Source organism: Ctenopharyngodon idella, chromosome 13 (genome assembly GCF_019924925.1).
Source record: "Ctenopharyngodon idella isolate HZGC_01 chromosome 13, HZGC01, whole genome shotgun sequence".
NCBI lineage: Eukaryota > Metazoa > Chordata > Actinopteri > Cypriniformes > Xenocyprididae > Ctenopharyngodon > Ctenopharyngodon idella.
Window position 1 is genome coordinate 29,228,122 of NC_067232.1, and position 19,105 is coordinate 29,247,226.

At 39.5% G+C, this 19,105-nt stretch overlaps 1 protein-coding gene and 1 long non-coding RNA gene across 15 annotated transcripts in view; one reads left to right on the forward strand and one right to left on the reverse strand.

Annotated features, from left to right (window-relative positions):
* The first annotated feature begins 1,769 nt into the window (after positions 1-1,769).
* Positions 1,770-12,200, forward strand: LOC127524689 (uncharacterized). Of its 7 annotated transcripts, none has more exons than XR_007933138.1 (5): positions 1,770-1,917; positions 3,411-8,113; positions 8,716-10,830; positions 10,957-11,078; positions 11,698-12,200. It is a non-coding gene; the product is annotated as an uncharacterized LOC127524689 (long non-coding RNA). The 7 variants fall into 7 exon arrangements; XR_007933135.1 differs by having other exon boundaries at positions 8,716-8,839; positions 10,732-11,078; XR_007933139.1 differs by having other exon boundaries at positions 8,716-8,839; positions 10,732-10,830; positions 10,957-12,200.
* A 33-nt stretch (positions 12,201-12,233) lies between these two features.
* LOC127524687 (NLR family CARD domain-containing protein 3-like) overlaps positions 12,234-19,105 on the reverse strand; it is a 57,380-nt gene continuing 50,508 nt past the window's right edge. For 2 of the 8 annotated variants that reach the window (XM_051916446.1, XM_051916444.1), the window contains exons 10-11: positions 13,690-18,994; positions 12,234-12,447 (exon numbers count right to left, since the gene is read on the reverse strand). In XM_051916446.1, the coding sequence (XP_051772406.1) occupies positions 18,465-18,994 (530 nt within the window). In that variant the 3' untranslated portion in view covers positions 12,234-12,447; positions 13,690-18,464. Of the gene's footprint in view, positions 12,448-12,745; positions 18,995-19,105 lie in introns of those variants that run through there. The other 6 variants (XM_051916448.1, XM_051916447.1, XM_051916451.1 and 3 more) reach the window with 6 other exon arrangements.

Here is a 19,105-nt window from a genome sequence, read left to right on the forward strand (position 1 = left end):
CCGACCGTGTCTCCCTCATTGGTTGATCGACCTTCCGCGCCTCTCAGTCTTTGGTTAGACTGAGTGTACCGCTCCAGGCGGTTAAGACGAGCATCCACTCGCAATGCCAGGTCGATAAGTCCGTTGAGACTCTGGGGAAGGTCCAAGATGTAAATCTCCCTTTGGACACGGTCGCCAGCCCATGCAGGAACATGTCCCACTGAGCCTCCTCGTTCCATCTGCACTCTGCCGCCAACGTTCTGAACTCGATAGAGTATCGTCTGTACGATCACCTTGTCTTAGTTCCGCGAGAGTCTGTTCTGGCAGCGTCCTTGCCTGCCACAGCACGGTCGAAAGACCCTCTTCATCTCGGCGGCGAGTGCCTGGAACGAGGTGCAGCATTGGATCCTTGTTCTCCCACACCGCCGTTCCCCATAGTGCCGCCTGACCCGTGAGGAGGGTGAGTACAAACGCCACCTTGGACTCTTCTCTCAAAGGTCCGGGGCTGTAGGAAAAAGCACATAAACAACGTAAGAAAGGCTCTGCAAAAATTGGGCTCACCACAAGCTCTGAGGACAGGTAGGCGTGGCTCAGGTTGGACACCCGCTCCGGTGGTGTGGGGGAATTGGCGTGTGGGCGGCGCAGCGGGATTTCTCAGAAGTTTAATTGTTGGGAGAGCTCGGACACCTGCGTCACGAGCGCTTGCACAGCGCGCCCTGTGGTGGTGATACTCTCCTGCTGCTGTCCATACGAGCGATACTGTGGTTGATGACTCAGTCATTGAAGCTGAACTTGCTGCATCCATAACGTTGGTCAGATCTTCTGTCACGGAATAATACGCGGATGCAAGTTGCAAGTAAAACTCTTATTGAGAAAACCACAGAGTCCAACACTTGCAGCCAGCAGGAGAGTGGTGACACAGGGACTTCGATGGGCAGTCCTGAACAGAAGAGTGAAGACCGTGTGTAGAGTAATCCAGAGTGAAGGGAAAACACCAGGTGAGTAATCCAAACGCTGGAACCGGAACAGCACGACACGATGACTCAGACAGAGGAACACACAGTAAAACAGGAAGCAGCACGGCGATAACCAGCAACGATCTATGACAAACATGGGACGAAGGACAGGGCAATAAATAGGCTGGTAGATGACATTCAGCTGCCGCTGATCACTGGTAATCAGCGGTGACGCCCACATGAACAATCAGCGTGACGACAAACACACACACTCACACACACACACACACACACACACACACACACACACACAAACACACAAACACAAGACCAGAATGAGACAGCGATTACCACCGTGACATCAGCCGTGAGTTGAGCACCTCTTTAAGCGTTTTTAAATAAAAACATAATGGAATCTCAGTCTTGATCGGGTGACTATCTGTTTTAAACAGTTTATTGAACAGTTTGATCGCCTGATACGATGTTACACACACACACATACTTGTGCACACACTACGAGGCGAGCTGAGCAGAGCCTCTTAAAGCAGCCGTGAGTTGAGCACTCTCTTTTAAGCCTTTTTAAATAAAAACATATGGAATCACAGTCTTGATCGGTGACTATCTGTCTGAACAGTTTATTGAACAGTTTGATCGCCTGATACGATATTACACACACTCACACACTTGCGCACACACATACGAGGCGAGGCGAGCGCGAGCCTCTTAAAGCAGCCGTGAGTTGAGCACCTCTTTTAAGCCTTTTTAAATAAAAACATCTGGAATCTCAGTCTTGATCGGGTGACTATCTGTCTTAACAGTTTATTGAACAGTTTGATCGCCTGATACGATGTTACACACACTCACACACTTGCGCACACACATAAGAGGCGAGCTGAGCAGAGCCTCTTAAAGCAGCCGTGAGTTGAGCACCTCTTTTAAGCCTTTTTAAATGAAAAACATCTAGAATCTCAGTATTAATCGGGTGCCTATCTGTTTTAAACAGTTTATTGAACAGTTTGATCGCCTGATACGATGTTACACACACTCACACACTTGCGGACACACATACGAGGCGAGGCGAGGCGAGCCTCTTAAAGCAGCCGTGAGTTGAGCACCTCTTTTAAGCCTTTTTTAAATAAAAACATCTAGAATCTCCAGTCATTAATCGGGTGACTATCTGTTTAAACAGTTTATTGAACAGTTTGATCGCCTGATACCGATGTTACACACACTCACACATTGCGCACACACATACGAGGCCGAGGCCGTGCAGAGCCTCTTAAATCAGCCGGTGAGTTGAGCACCTCTTTTTAAGCCTTTTTAAATAAAAACATCTGGAATCTCAGTATTATCGGGTGCCTATCTGTTTTAAACAGTTTATTGAACAGTTTGATCGCCTGATACGATATTACACACACTCACACACTTGCGCACACACATACGAGGCGAAGCGAGAGCGAGCCCTCTTAAAACAGACAGCCTGAGTTGAGCACCTCTTTTAAGGCCTTTTTAAATAAAAACTCTGGAATCTCAGTCTTGATCGGGTGACAATCTGTTTTAAACAGTTTATTGAACAGTTTGATCGCCTGATACGATGTTACACACACTACACACTTGCGGCAACCACACATACGAGGTCGATGACGAGCAGAGCCTCTTAAAGCAGCCGTGAGTTGAGCACCTCTTTTAAGCCTTTCTTAAATAAAAAACATCTAGAATTCCAGTATTAATCAGGTGACTTTCTGTTTTGAACAGTTTATTGAAATGTATGAATCGCACTGATACGATGTTACACACACTCACACACTTGCGCACACACATTCGAGGCGAGGCGAGGGAGCCTCTTAAAGCAGCCGTGAGTTGAGCACCTCTTTTAAGCCTTTTTAAGTAAAAAAATCTAGAATCTCAGTATTAATCGGGTGACTATCTGTTTTGAAACAGTTTATTGAATAGTTTGATCGCCTGATACGATGTTACACACACTCACACACTTGCGCACACACACTACGAAGGCGAGCTGAGCAGAGCCTCTAAAGCAGCAGTGAGTAGAGCACCTCTTTTAAGCCTTTTTAAATAAAAAACATCTAGAATCTCAGTATTAATCGGGTGACTATCTGTTTTAAACAGTTTATTGAACAGTTTGATCGCCTGATACGATGTTACACACACTCACACACTTGCGCACACACATACGAGACGAGCCGAGCAGAGCCTCTTAAAGCAGCAGTGAGTAGAGCAGCTCTTTTAAGCGTTTTTAAATAAAAACATCTAGAATCTCAGTATTAATCGGGTGACTATCTGTTTTAAACAGTTTATTGAACAGTTTGATCGCCTGATACGATGTTACACACACTCACACACTTGCGCACACACATACGAGACGAGCCGAGCAGAGCCTCTTAAAGCAGCAGTGAGTAGAGCAGCTCTTTTAAGCCTTTTTAAATAAAAAACATCTAGAATCTCAGTATTAATCAGGTGCCTATCTGTTTTAAACAGTTTATTGAACAGTTTGATCGCCTGATACGATATTACACACACTCACACACTTGCGCACACACATACGAGGCGAGGCGAGGCGAGCCTCTTAAAGCAGCCGTGAGTTGAGCACCTCTTTTAAGCCTTTTTAAATAAAAAACATCTAGAATCTCAGTATTAATCGGGTGACTATCTGTTTTGAAACAGTTTATTGAACAGTTTGATCGCCTGATACGATGTTACACACACTCACACACTTGCGCACACACATACGAGGCGAGCTGAGCAGAGCCTCTTAAAGCAGCAGTGAGTAGAGCACCTCTTTTAAGCCTTTTTAAATGAAAACATCTGGAATCTCAGTCTTGATCGGGTGACTATCTGTCTTAAACAGTTTATTGAACAGTTTGATCGCCTAATACGATGTTACACACACTCACACACTTGCGCACACACATAAGAGGCGAGCTGAGCAGAGCCTCTTAAAGCAGCCGTGAGTTGAGCACCTCTTTTAAGCGTTTTTAAATAAAAACATCTAGAATCTCAGTATTGATCTGTTTTAAAAATATGAAGAAGACGGGGTGTTCCGAAAATGAAGGAAGTGAGCGAGCGCGAGCGAGAGGGAAAAAAAGTTAGTTTTCTCGTGACTTCTTTGATATATGTGTACAGTTTTAGACAAGCGTTGAGGTGAGCGGACGAGAAGCTGGACCGAGCTTGTGCTGTCGTGAGTTGTGACCGAGCCTGATCGCCGAGAAACTGAACTGCATGTCTGTGATATACCAGGAGGGGCATTGCTCATCGTGCTAGCGGAGATGGTGTGTTGGCACGGGTGTTCATCTTCTACTGAAGGGAGCTGAGATACTGTGAGTTTTTCTTCACTGTTGTTTAACCACAGTTTCTATTCTGAAGAAACACACGGACGTTATTTGTTGTTCTTGAAGCAAAGCAGCTTGGATCGAGTGATTTTGCTACTGTTGTTCGAGCCGAAATCCTCGTGCGTCGTTTTTCATACAATAGTGTCGCCGTGTGGACACAAACGGCATTGCGAACTCATTGACGCTCTTCTTTTGACAATATTTTTCCTTCTATTTTTCAGTTTATTTTTGGACATTTTGCACTGTTTTCACTTGGAGACTTTGAAACCCTTTTTGGATGGACAATTGCATAGACTTGAGAACTGATAACTAAGTTTGCACGAATGAATGGATCCGAATTACGCTGTTTTTGATTTTCTTTGAAGGGACTGTCCACCAGAATCTTTGTGAAGATTTTATTATTTTTTTTTAAACATTATTTTTTTTCTTGAACATTATTTTTCCTGTCGTTGAAGAAACGGAAGGGACTTTCTGTTTTTGAACAGGTGGCTATTTGTTTGATTTAATTACCCTGCCATATCTGGACACTCCAACACCAGACCAGTTCTACTGTGAGGTAAAACTTTAACTTTGGGGTTGTGAATCTCACTCAGGTATGTGAACTGCAAATATCTGATATGGAATGAAACATCTGTAATGTACTTTTGAGTGAACTGAGTACCATCTGAGCATTCTATCAGAACTGTTGTTGTTTTTCTGATTTTGAGTATTACTGTTGAAAGAGAAGAAACTGAACAAAAGTTTGAATCTGAACAAAACTTTATTTTTTATATATTTCTTGAAAAATCGTAAGAGAGTGAAACAAAGAATTTATTTCAGGACTGTTGTTTTCTTTATTTTGTTTAATTCTGCTAAACATTTAAGAAATAAGTGTAAAACTTTGATATCTTGGAGTAGGGGCATTCCTACTGTCTTGTGGTCTGAAGAGGGGAAGAGGGGTTAATCAACACTGTTATACTCTGGGGAGCTACCGTGTATGTTAAGTTCCAGAGCCTCAATCCTCATCAGTCGCTGCTACAAAAGACAAAAGCAACATTAGCAAGGCAGACAACAACATACTTATATATATATATATATATATATATATATATAAGTACGGGAATTAATCGTACTAGGGGGTGAGGACCTAGATCTTGTCAATGCCTAGTCATCCAAGATATATTGCAGCTGAAGTTAAACTCACCCCTACATTGTAGTGAAATTCCTCGCTACACCTCTTTTAAGCCTTTTTAAATAAAAACATCTAGAATCTCAGTATTAATCGGGTGACTATCGTCACTCAAAGCCTTTGATGGCATCAGTCCTTCATCAGTCTCTCTCCACCGGATAAACACACGTGATCATCTGTCCCTGTAACATCAGACAAGATTCAAGTTTCCTCTGAGATTGATGTGCTCAACACTACATTCACATGATGATGATGATGATGTGTTAACTCTCTTTTTATCAACACAAATGTTCCTTCATTTATTAACAGTACTAACGGACAAATAAAACAGATAACTTATGTCTAGTTACTGTAGATTTGTTTACTTTATTTTCATTCATATATAATGTAATCAGTGTTGAATTCTTCATAATATCACACACACACACACACACACACACACACACACACATCACTCAGATTCATGTTGTGACGAGATCATCATCTGCAATACTTACTGAATATTGTCCTGTCAGATGTTAAATAAACATTTAGTAAATGCTTAAAAAGATCAAATAATAAATCAAAGTTTCAAAACAGCTGCTCAAATGAAATTTCATTTCCTCATTCGGGAAAGCATGAACTGTATCAATAATCAAATTAAAACTCATTTGTATTTGTATATATTTTTAATTTTCATTATCAATCCAGTATAAACCTTTGAACTTTTATACTTGAAATTTGAACTGGAGAGAGCAGGACTTGGAGGAAAAAAAATGATGTTCTCTGGTGAGTATGCATCAGTTCAGTTACACAACTGATACATGTAACAGTCAAGTAGACTCTCATATAGGGATGTGTAAAAGGATTTTGAGTTTGCTGTGGATTTAGAACCAGAGACAAATGTCTTGTGTAAGGGTTCTGTAGTTTGCTGATTTTTGTTAATTGTATTTCAGCCACAACAAAATGCTCAGCTTTTTCATGCTATGCCAATATGGTGCTGGTTTTAAATTCATCAAAAAATGAAATTTTAGAGGTCGATACATCGGTGCATCTGTAGTTACATGCAAACATTCTGTTTGATTATGTAAAGTAATGTTCTGCATGTTAATGTGTATTTTCTTTGCATTTTTTCCTCATCAGACAAATACTGTTGTTCTTCGGAGTTCAATCAGGAACTCGTACGCCAGTTCCCTAAGCGGGGTGAGGGTGGTGGCTTTGAGCTGTTAAAAATGAGAGGCTGCACCAGGACAAAAATTCCCAACACCCTACATTATGAGAGCAGCAGCCGAGCAGGAGCAGCAACAGCATTCCCATTCTTCAGAGCAGAGAGCAGCAACAGCATTCCCATTCTTCAGAGCAGAGAGCAGCAACAGCATTCCCATTCTCCAGAGCAGAGCAGGAGCAGCAACAGCATTCCCATTCTCCAGAGCAGAGAGCAGGAGCATCATTTTTATCATATGTGATCCTGGAGCACAAAACCAGTCATAAGTCGCACGGGTATATTTGTAGCAATAGCCAACAATACATTGTATAGGTCAAAATGATCTATTTTTCTTTTATGCCAAAAATCATTAGGATATTAAGTAAAGATCATGTTCCATGAAGATATTTTGTAAATTTCCTACCATAAATATATCAAAAATGTATTTTTGTATGCATTGTTAAGGGCTTCATTTGGACAACTTTAAAGGTGGTTTTCTCACATTTTAGATTTTTTTGCACCCTCAGATTCCAGATTTTCAAACAGTTGTATCTCGGTCAAATATTGTCCTGTCCTAACAAACCATCAGTGGAAAGCTTTAGTCAGCTTTCATGACAGGTTTTGTGGTTCAGGGCCACATATGTCTTCAAATGCAACTGGGCAAGCTCATGTCAAAGCAGACAGGAATAGTAAAGAAAATGTTCTCATTGTATATTCACCCTTTTTCTGCAGAATGTGTTATCTTCGCTCTGTGAGTTCATGCAGTACCAGTGAATGGTGACCTAAAACTCTTCAAAATACAGCGCATAAAACTGCAGTGCATTAATTTATGAATTCAGAAATGATCAAATCTGTGATCCAAATACGAGGCCAGCAGTCATAATTCTGGATATACAGTGGTGCTTGAAGCTCTGACATCTATCTATCTATCTATCTATCTATCTATCTATCTGTCTATCTGTCTATCTGTCTGTCTGTCTGTCTGTCTGTCTGTCTGTATGTGTCTGTCTGTCTGACATCTATATCTATCTATCTATCTATCTATCTATCTATCTATCTATCTATCTATCTATCTGTCTATCTATCTATGTTGAACACTGACAACATGATTAATATTCATGAAGCTAGCAGCTCATCAGTCATTTGTGTGGTTCATATTGGTGTTAGTAGTAGAATTCATAGTGTTATTGTCTTTTAAGTCTGGTGAGTAGACAAAAAAATGACTAGCCAATAATGATTCTACTGCCAAGGTGATTTGTGTGTCTGTAACTTATATTTTCAGATTGGAAAATTGAGAGTGATGAACAGCAAGCAGCATACCAGTTTTGAAGAAACTTATTACATGGAGCTGAAGACCGGACACCCCTTCAGGTCACAACAGATCTAACCAGCAGTGTGCAAGACAGACATAGACAGTTTCTGTCATTCTACGAGTCAAACCCAACTGACTGGGCATCCCCACTATCAATCAACCTTAAAGGTATGGTTAAAACTAAATCTGTTTCACAAACATTTGTACGTATAAAGAACGATTTTTGTGTCAGGTGATGCTGCAATTGGGGAGGGAGTAACGCGATATTACTTTGCAATGCTTATGTCCAGAATACAGTACAGCTTCAGTTTAAACATTGGTAAGTGTTTTATTAATTTCATGTTTTTAGTCCTTTTGCTGTGTGATTGAAATCTGTGTCTTAATTATTGTGTGAACTAAATGCCAACTTGTAAAACTTTTTAAGAAAACACTGGAAAAATTATGTTCTTCAATGGAGAAGATCACTTGGTACCATCGTCCTCACGAGTTCTTCTGGACAGTGATCTTTTTAGGGTCATTGGTCGAATGACTGGCCATTCCTTCATTCATGGAGGGCCACTCTTGACAGGGCCGAGCCCCTCCATGTTCAACCTACTTCTAGGCCGGCCATCATAGACCTGAAAGACTGTCCAGACCAAGATATAATAGAGAGAGTTTCTCTGGGTAGTTTAATTCTACTGGAAGTCACAGTGCTTTTTATTTTGACAAATAATTTATCCAACAATATTTAATGTGAACAATTTGCTTGTTGTTTTTGTTTTTCTTCATAGCTTGAAGAGCCAAGGGATCTGACAGACGTGGAACGATAGAGAGTGAACGATCTTGCTTTTAGCTGGGCCAACATTAACTAGAGAAAACCGGAAGTGGCTTGCAGAAACCGTTCTTCAGCATGAGGTATTCAGTATTGTGATGTATTTCTGTGTGAAACGGACTGTTGAACGAGAAAGCTTGTTTGCAGTCGCACGATTCTGATGAAATCTGAAATTCAGATGAGTGCAGGAAGTGAAAAGCAGAACGGACGAGATGAAGTAAAGTTCGTACTGCAGGATCATTTCATGTCAAATCAATCAAATTTCAGAAACTTCCCTAGCTCAAACTTAGTGCTGGGCGGCATGGGCGTCACTAGGCCCTTTTTAGGGAGGCTTCAGCCCCCCTAAAAAACTTGTGATTGCCTCTGTAATCTGTAACCTAATTTGTGATCGCTTCTGACCCCTTTAAAACAAATGAAAGGGTGGCAGGCTTCGGCTTTGCCCTCGCCCTGCCTCAGTCTGTGTTAATTCCTTTTCAAACTGTTCTGAAGCATACTTGTTATGCTATTGTTATTGTTATTGACAGACGCTGCTATAAGTCAAATGGCCATAATTTAAGTGATCACAAAAATAAGAGTTCAGCCATATTACACAGCCTGCTGCTGATAACTGCATAAGGGGCCGTTCACATATCGCGTCTTTTGCTCGTGCAAATTCCTTATTTCAAATGTAGGAGCACATCAAGCGCACTCATAATAGGAGCGACGCGCATACGGTGCGCTCGTTTTTTTCCAGGCGTGCCTATGCCGTGACGAGATGAAAACATCTCAACTTTTCAGAATGCCGCAAGCGCACCGCAGGTCATGTGACAAGAACCAACCAATCAGCTTCAGCCTTTCTGTAACAACACCGAAAGCTCAGCCGAGCAGCTGATCATAGCTGTACAGGGCGGGTTTTATTTCTCATCTCCATAAATATATCTAGTGTTAAAGCTAATGCAATGGCTAGAAATCAATGAATCAATTAATCCTTTGCTGATACTCCCTCATCACGGTGGAGAGAGCAATTCATGGTTGCATAGCAACGACAGACGCCGCGGGAGTGCAAGCGCTTGTAGAAAGGAGGAGAAAGCGGCGCGGCTGCGCTTTACACACGTTTTTAGACGTGATATGTGAACGGCCCCTAAGAGTGCACTGGCCACTGATGATGTCGTGGAGGCTATGCTAGACACACAGTTAATGAGGAAAGTTAACATCCACACTTTAGCCATAAGTTTCGTCTGAATTGTACATGCTACTACTATTTTTCTGTGAAAATGACTTGTTGCACTTATGGTAAGCATGGTCAACATCAACTCTAATAGGCTACAATGTAATTATGCTTTGGAAAAGCTGTTTTCCCCGTGGTCAGCTGAAGCTGTGTGTGAACAAGGCTGCAGAATGTGAGTTGCTCCGTCTCACACAGCCTCAGAGGAGAGAAATTCTCTAGTATCGTACAGAAATGGAGTTGATAACGCCGGAGATTATCTATACAGCGCAGGCTAGTATAATTTAGCCGCTGGGCTCCTTACCAGGTGTTTGCAATTAAACAGAGAATCACCTGTGTTTTGAGCTGTGGTGTCTGGTCCGCACGGATCCCTATACTACACATCGCAATTTCGATGCTATAAATGAACTATCGTGCAGCCCTAATTCAAATGTACATGATCATAAAATATGAGAATTACCCGTATGAAGTCCATTGACTTCAATGGATTTAATTAAATTCATTTGAAACTTATAACTCATGACTGCTCAAAAGAGTCCAAATTTATGAAATAAAACACCTTAATCAAATCAGTTTATAAAGCTAACAATTTTTATTTAAAATGTAATCAAAAGAAAATGTATTAATAAGTGTTTTTACTGTGTGCAATTTCTGTAACTTCAATGGGCATTAACAAATAGCTCAAATACCCTAGGGGGATAACATAAGCCACAAAAATGTGTAAAGTTTATAAATATGTCCGTTCTTAAAATCTGGTGTCTGATTCTTTAGGTTATCGGTCGCAGAGAGAAGCAGATGAAGCAAATCAAACGAGGTCTGAAGGATACTGGGGTCCTGCTCATGATGAAAGAACGGCCTTCTCTCATCACAGTGCTGTTCCCAAAATCATCCTTCCTGAACTAATGGATTGTTTATGGCTCTGAAAACATGCGATCGTTAACAAGACTTCCAATTTCCTAAAAACCTGAGCATTTATGCTGTTTTCTTTGTCCATAGATGGTTTAGAAAGAGTTATATGGCCAATGATGAGGATGAAGATGAAGATGAGGATGATCACGAGGTTCCTCTGGAGTTGAAACGCCAGATGGCGTCGTACCTCAGGAAGTACATCGAAAATGGTAATGATCTTTTTACCACTAGAGCCCGACCGATATGGGTTTTCAGGGGCTGATACCGATATTAGGAAGTAAAAAAAAAGTTTGACATCAACATATCGCCGATATTCTTTGTGTATATTATAGGGGTGCGATGGTTCAAATTACCCATGGTTCGATTTTTATCATGGTTTCTATGGTTTTGGTACGGTTTGGTATGTGCTATGTTCAGGCAAAATAGGACAACTGTCAAATAAAAATAAAGAAAATAAGAACAAATAATCAAACTACAAGCAACAGCAGGTATTTCAGGGCTCTCGTTTATAAAACTTTCCGTAGATTTCATCCTAAAAATGTACACGAATGTATGCACAATCTGATATAAAATAAAAGGTGCACAACCTTATTATAAATGCATCATCAGATTTGAGATGAACCGGTGCAAGTGCGTGCCGAACATGTTTATATCGGTGACATATCTGCAACATAAACGCAGATGCAGATTTATCTGCGACAGGCTCATATTGGCCGATAAAATCGGCAGACCGTTAAATCGGTCCGGCTCTAGTTACCCCACATTAATTTCAGATGTCAGCTGGCTCATTTCACAGCTTTGTAAATTGTGCAGCCACTGTTTTTACAGCTACAGCACTGGGTATGGAGCAGGGTCGGGCAATCCTCCCACAACATCTCTATGTGGAGGTGTCTGACTCCATTAAAGTGAGAAAATAAAGCTGCCTTCTCACGACACTCACTACATGGACTTTCAGGCAGACTTAAAGCAGCAGTGTCCACAAGAGAACGTGGATTTGGATTAGTTTAATCATATGGTGTGTTCCTGGGCTTTTTAAATGAAGAGGCCAGTCCTCAACTGTTAGCCAGTGTGCTTTTGATAGGACTGTTTATTGAGAGAGAAAAAATGTTATTCAAATGAAACTAAATACTAGATTTTATAACTTCATGTTCATTTTTTCATTTGTAGCAAGTTAAATAATGTGTAACTTAAAGTTGAAATTTGATGTAAAAAGTTAAATGAGTAGTACTTTAATATTTGTACAAATTTGTTCGTTTAATCAAATGTAATGAACAGCCAGTGCATCAGGAAAACATGTATTTGTTCATCAATAAACAATCTGGATTCAAGGATCTCAAGAGTTGAACATGGAGTTATTATAAGAGGAAACAGTTTCAGTGATTATGACATGAACTGGTTTATCACACTGACTGTGTCGTAGTAAATTTGAACAGCATTTAAGAAGGGAATATCAGGACGAGGCAAGGTTGCAGTTTCCTCATGGGTAAGTTCTCGTGGTAGTTGAACCTCGGGGATCTTCACACCCTCTTCCTCACAGGAGTGTGGTCCTTCCCAGTCCACACCATAGTAGTCATCCACCTGGAGTATATTAATGGGAACACAATGTCAACAGGTTCTCGAAATGTAAATGTCTACACAGTCACAATGAGTTATAATTCAAAGTTTGAAAATACAACTTCCAGTCAGTGTTATTGTTATTAATTATCATTGTGATACTATGATTTTTTTTTTTTTTAAATGAAATGGTTCTATATTTAATTAATTATAATAATCCTACTTCAGCAAATCTCCATTCATTTTCAATTTATTTTACAAAAAAAAGTAGCTTAAAGGGATAGTTCACCCAAAAATGAAGATTGTGTCATCATTTACTCACCCTTATGTTGTTGCAGTCCTGTACGAGTTTCTTTCTTCTGTTGAACACAAAAGAAGATGTTATGAAGAATGTTGGTATCCAGACAGCTGATGGCAGACATCAACTTCCACAGTATTTTTCCTGCTATGGAAGTCAGTGGCTACCTGTCTGGTTACAACATCCTTCAAAATCTCTTCTTTTGTGTTTAACAGAAGAAAGAAACTCATACAGGTTTGGAAATTTCAAAATGAAAAGCATTTATATTTAATACAAGAACAATCGTATGCCAGATGGGCTCAAAAATAATTTAAAGGGGAAACAAGTTCATACCCTATTGACATTTGTTCATGTTTTAAACTCGCATAATTTCTATACATTTCTCAGAAACCATGACTGTATATTGTCATACTGCACCACAAGTGAATGTTTTTGGTAACACTTTACAATAAGGTTCATTAGTTAAACATTAGTTAATTAACTAACATGAACTGACCATGAGTGATACATTTGTTACTGTATTTACTAATCTTTGTTAAAGTTAATGAAAAGAGTTCATTGTTTGTTCACAGAGCATTAACTAATGCTAACAAGATTTTAATAATGTATTAGTAAATGTTGAAATTAACATTAATTGCAGTTCATGATTAGTTCATGTTAACTAATGTAGTTAACTAATGAACCTTATTGTAAAGTGTTACCATGCACTTTTATTCAAAGATGTTCAGAAATTTGTATTGGAAACAAGACAAATGTTAAAGATTTTTTTTGCAAGGTTTAATGTCATGTCTTTATGAATTTAAGACTTTATGCGCCAATTTAAGACATTTATTGTGCCTTATTTTGTGTAAGGGCAAGTTTAGACTGTAAGCCCCCTAAAACAAACCTGCAACTATTTCTTTAATATTTTTTTGTAATTCAGTTTCTTGTCTGTCATCCACTAAAATGTTGATTATCAGGTAACTAACTTAATTTGAAAGCACCCGGTGTGGATCTTGAATATGTTGGAAGCTTGTCCAGAGTTGCAGTGGAGACTGGTGGCCTGCTGTTCTGATTTCATGATTATTCCCTCCTGGAAAAACTCAAGATGCCTGTGAAGCTGTGGCAGATAGGTCCAATGCAGAGCAAAAAGATGCAGCTCATTGTCAGGATTTAATGTGCCATCTGCCTCCAGATCAAGGAAGAGACAGGAGAACATGCTGGGAAACATCCCTCCACAGTCTCTCGATCCTGTAATTATAACATAAATGCTTCCTCCTTAGACAACAGGCCTGATGTATTGTGATAACGTAGATCATTGGCACACCTGCATTTTTTTAATGCAGCATTTCTTCCAAAACATGCAGAAATTATAGAATATTTTCAATCCACATATGCATTTCTTTACAGTCCAAAACCCCCCCAGAGTCTTAACTGTAGATGCTGAGATTTAATCACGTAATGGCATATGACTTTGAGTAATGATAAAAGGAAAAAACCTTTGGTTATGGACCCTGCGCCCTGTGATGTGGGAGTGTGGGTTTTCCCCTCGATTGGACACCATGAAGTAGGCCACGTCAACATTCTCCCGGCCCTTATCGGATCGCACTCTGGAGGAGAATCCAAAGCGGTTCACAGCTTCAATGAAACTGCAGCACAACAGAAGCACTGTTTTCTGTAGCAGCTTTAGGAACACAATCATCCTGCTGAAGCCATCTATTCCTCCATGGACCACTATCCTCCACCTGTGCAAAGATTTTCCGTTGGCAGAACAGTTAGTTTGCTGACATTTTGTTCATTGATTATAAACTCAAAGGTAAATTCTGTCACGATTCGGACAGTAATTGTTTCTCACGTGGACATCTGGCACCTCATTGATAAATCTCGTGCATTTAGATGGTGTTTTATTTACAGTGTTAGATCTGTGTTCCTATGAACATGGGAAAACGCTGCTCATGTGGTCAGTCACATGGTTACATTAAAAAATTCAAAAAAAAAGTTAAAATGGTTTTCTCTCTTGTATTGTCACTCAAAATGATAAATGTCATTTTAAAAATGTGTTAAAATTAGTTTATACAAGCTCTTGTTTGCATATAATTATAATTGTTTAAAATTATGGTTTATATTTTCAATGTATACAGTTGTAATACTTTTATAATTGTATTGCATTCATGCTGATGTCATAATAATGACCCATTTTAAATGTTCACATGCTTTTCTTCTCTTTGCTCTAAGCGGCTCTCACTTCTTGTGTCAGGTGGTGCTGTGATAATGTACTTTAGGCTAAGTAAAGTATGACAGAATTTACATTTTTAAACTATCTTTCACTTTAAAGGATTAGTTCATTTCAGAATTAAAGTTTCCTGATAATTTTCTCACCCCCATGTCATCCAAGATGTTCATGTCTTTCTGTCCAGATCATCATGTGATATGTCTGTGTGTAGGTCAGACTCTCTGCAGTAATGGGCAAACAATGGTATGGCAATTAAAAGAAAAACAATTCATCACAAAGACAGGAACTAGTTCCAAATTCATTTAGTAAGAATAATTTCAAGTAAGCAAGTTTTATGGCGAGTTCATCTGCCAATCTCATGTTAATCTTGAGTACCTATAGAGCAGCAGTGGACCCTTCATATCTCAGAAAAGCCTTTAGTTTTATCATATTTATAAAATACAGATGCATTATAAAATTATAAAGTGAGCTGCGTCTCATTTCAGAGGCTGCGTCCTCCGGAGGTCTCATTTGAAGGCTGCATACGTCATCAAGGATGTCTTATTTAAGAAAAGTAAAATTGACTGATATTCATTGTGAGGTGTAAAATAGTACTGTAATTTCTTTCTAACGGTTATTTTTCTTAAATGACGCGGCCTTCAAAGGGTGCAGCCCCTGAATTGGGACACAGACATTGTTGAAAAATCTCTCGGCTTCCGTGTCCCGAACGAAGCGTGTTGATGGGCGGCTCTTGCTCTGGGTGATGTGTGTGCGCACGCCTATCAGAGAGAAGAGCCTATACAAGGAATTACGTCCTTTATTACATAGTAAAGGGCCATACAAAAAACAGAGAGACAACCGGAAGTAGTGTATTTGGCACAGAAATACTCTGTCATACTCTGTCTAGCTTGTGTTTTGAAACTTTGTCCATGTTTAGCGTGAGAATGCAGCTCTTCAACAGTGTCAGTAAGTCAGAATGCATGAAATAGCATTACACCCCCTTTAACTTCTAGTGCCTCTACTACAGTAAATTAACCCCTGCTTTCATAGACAATTCCTACCTTCGTCCCAGACTAAAATGCTAATTTGAGTTGTCTTAACTGAAAATATCTTGAAATATGTCAGTGCCACTGTTTTGTCTCAAGATACACACCAGTAATGTTTTTTCTGAGGCATTTTTATTAAAGCTGCTTAAATATCTTAGTTCTGGCTGAAGCTGTGCCCTGTCTGTGAAACCGGCCTTGAAGAGCTAGAAACAGAAACCTGTTTGGATACAAAGATGAAGACTAACTGGTGACACTTTACAATGAGCTTCATTAGTTAACATCAGTTAACTACATTAGGTAACATGAACTAATAATGAACTAAGCTTATACAGCATTTATTAATCTTTATGTCGTAATGTTCTCTTTAATCGTAATGTTAATTTCAACATTTACTAATACATTATTAAAATCTTGATAACATTACTTAATGTGAACAAACATGAACAAACAATGAACTGCTGTATTTTCATTAACTTTAATAAAGATTAGTAAATACAGTAACAAATGTATCGCTCATGGTCAGTTCATGTTAGTTAGTACAATTAACTAATGTTTAATTAATGAACCTTATTGTAAAGTGTTACAGACTAACTGAAGGGCTTTAATTCACACCAAACTGCGCAGAGCTTTTCTGACAGAAAAACTCTCATCAGACGTACAGTGTTCTTGTTGTTGATGATACATTTACACTTTCATTACAAGCGTTTGTATTGTAACACGTTTATAAAAAGCTCTTGTTTACGCTGCATTTATAATGTTTGACCAGCAGGTGTCACTAGCGTACGGTGATTCAAGAGCTTTAGTGAATCATTCGGTGAATCGGATTAAGGATCAACTGATTCTGAGTTTAGAAAAGCTTCATTTCTCCCATAACTACTGTTTCGCAGCATCCCCTGCAAACGAGTGATAATTGATAACGCTCAGAATGGCCCATATGTGACTTACCTTATTCCATATTCACGCTTTCGACGACGTATGGTCCTCTCCGAAACGCCAAACAATCTTTCCGCAGCCTTTACACCTCTCATTAAAGACGTCTTGATGGTTTCTGCTGGAATATTTTGAGTCGGTCTCTCTGGCAATGGCTTTCTTCTGACTCTTTGACCTGCAGTTGCCTCAGTACCTCCTGCAGGTTTGCAGTCGCAACGCTGTTGATCTCGGTGTCTGTAGTGGGCGATATTTCCCCCATTCTCTCAAGGAGATATTCCACTGTTGACTCCACAACATTGTCATTAAATCTTCCCAAGAACACATCTTGGAGAGGGCACGCAGATCTGAAATTACACCGTGAAAAGCCGCAGTGCTGCTCATCGTCACATATCTTCATCTCTTCCGCCTCAAAGCTCCGCCCACGCTACTTGATTGACAGTTGCATTTGATTTACCATTTGAGCACTGAATTATAGATTTAATGAAAATTAAAAATCAAATGAGTTTTAATTTGATTATTGATACAGTTCCTGCTTCCCTGAATGAGGAAATGAAATCGCATTTGAGAATTTGATTTATCATTTGAGCAGCTGTTTTGAAACTTTGATTTATTATTTGATCTTTTTAAGCATTTGAATTTTCATTTTAATTTTGTTAGGAAAAAACTTCCACAGCTTTTCTCCTACTATATAGTAGAGAAGTAGGCGGAGTGTCGCAACTCTCACATTTAACGGCTCTGACGAATAGTTGTTCTCACTGTCCAATGACAGCGCGTGTTACATTTACAACTGACAGAGGATTGGCTCTTCAAACTGAGGTGAAAGTTGATTGGTTGCTCCACGTGTGTCCTGACCAATGGCATTTTTAACTCGATTGACAAATGGATAAAGAAAAGCTATTGGCAAATGCTTTTTAAAAAGTGATTTAAAATGATTTATTAATGTACTTTTTATTGTTCAATTAATCTATGTTTTATTACATGAATCAAATAAACAGTTTTAAATTTGTGTATTTATTTAAAAATGTCCATTTATGTTTGAATGATTAAATTGATAAATTGATTGTTGATGTTATTTTTCAGTGGGATAGTGGATCTAAATCTTTAAGTGTCACTCCTGCTCCTCATAACGACACATAACACAATATACATGTACACTGCAGTTCAACATTTACTACAATATTTCAACATTTAATCATGTGATTTTGAGTCATTAACACACACACACACACACTCACTCTCACACACACACACACACACACACACACACACACTCACACACTCTCTCACACACTCACTCTCTCACACACACACACACACACACACACACACACACTCTCTCACACACACACACACACACACACACACTTTCTCACACACACTCACACACACACACACACACACACACACTCACACACACACACACACACACACACACACACACACACACACTCATTTATTGTGTCATGATATTTCAGTATTAATGTAATGAAGAGACTCTATATCATCTCACTGTCACTGATTCATCATGAGCTCAAAGCATTATGGGTAGAATCTCTCGTCAGTCTGTTCTGATTCATCAACACAGTTTCACTGATCCAGACCAAACCATAAACCCAGGATAGAGCGGTTGAGTGAATGTGGTCTGGACTGTGTGGATGGGGATCATTGTGTCTCCAGAGACGCTGTAGAAGGACAGAGTTCCTGCACTGTGATCCACATACACTCCTACTCTCCTGATCTTGATGGACTCTACAGAGAGACGAGTCTCTATCTTATTGTGTATGAATATGTAACCAACAGAAGAGCAGCTCAAACTCCAGGACTGATCATTAAATCCAAACACACACTCATGACCCCATCCCTTCCTGCTGATGCTCTTATATGACACTGATATATCCACACCATAATATCTACTGCACACAATCTCCCAGTAACAGCGTCGATCACACACACTCTCTCTACACAACACCTGAAGACGATAATCAAATCTGTCTGGATGATCAGGATACGACTGCGGTGTGTTAGTGTTAGTAATCACTGTGTTGCTCTCAGACAGACGGAGGCGTTTATTCACTGTGTTCAGATCCAGAGTGATCCGATGGGAATCTGATGGAGATAAAACACATCACAATCAGGAATCATCAATCTGTCCATCTTTTAATCTACACTGTAAACATGATTTCTGCTGCTTGTTAAATGAACTTCATTAAAATGAGT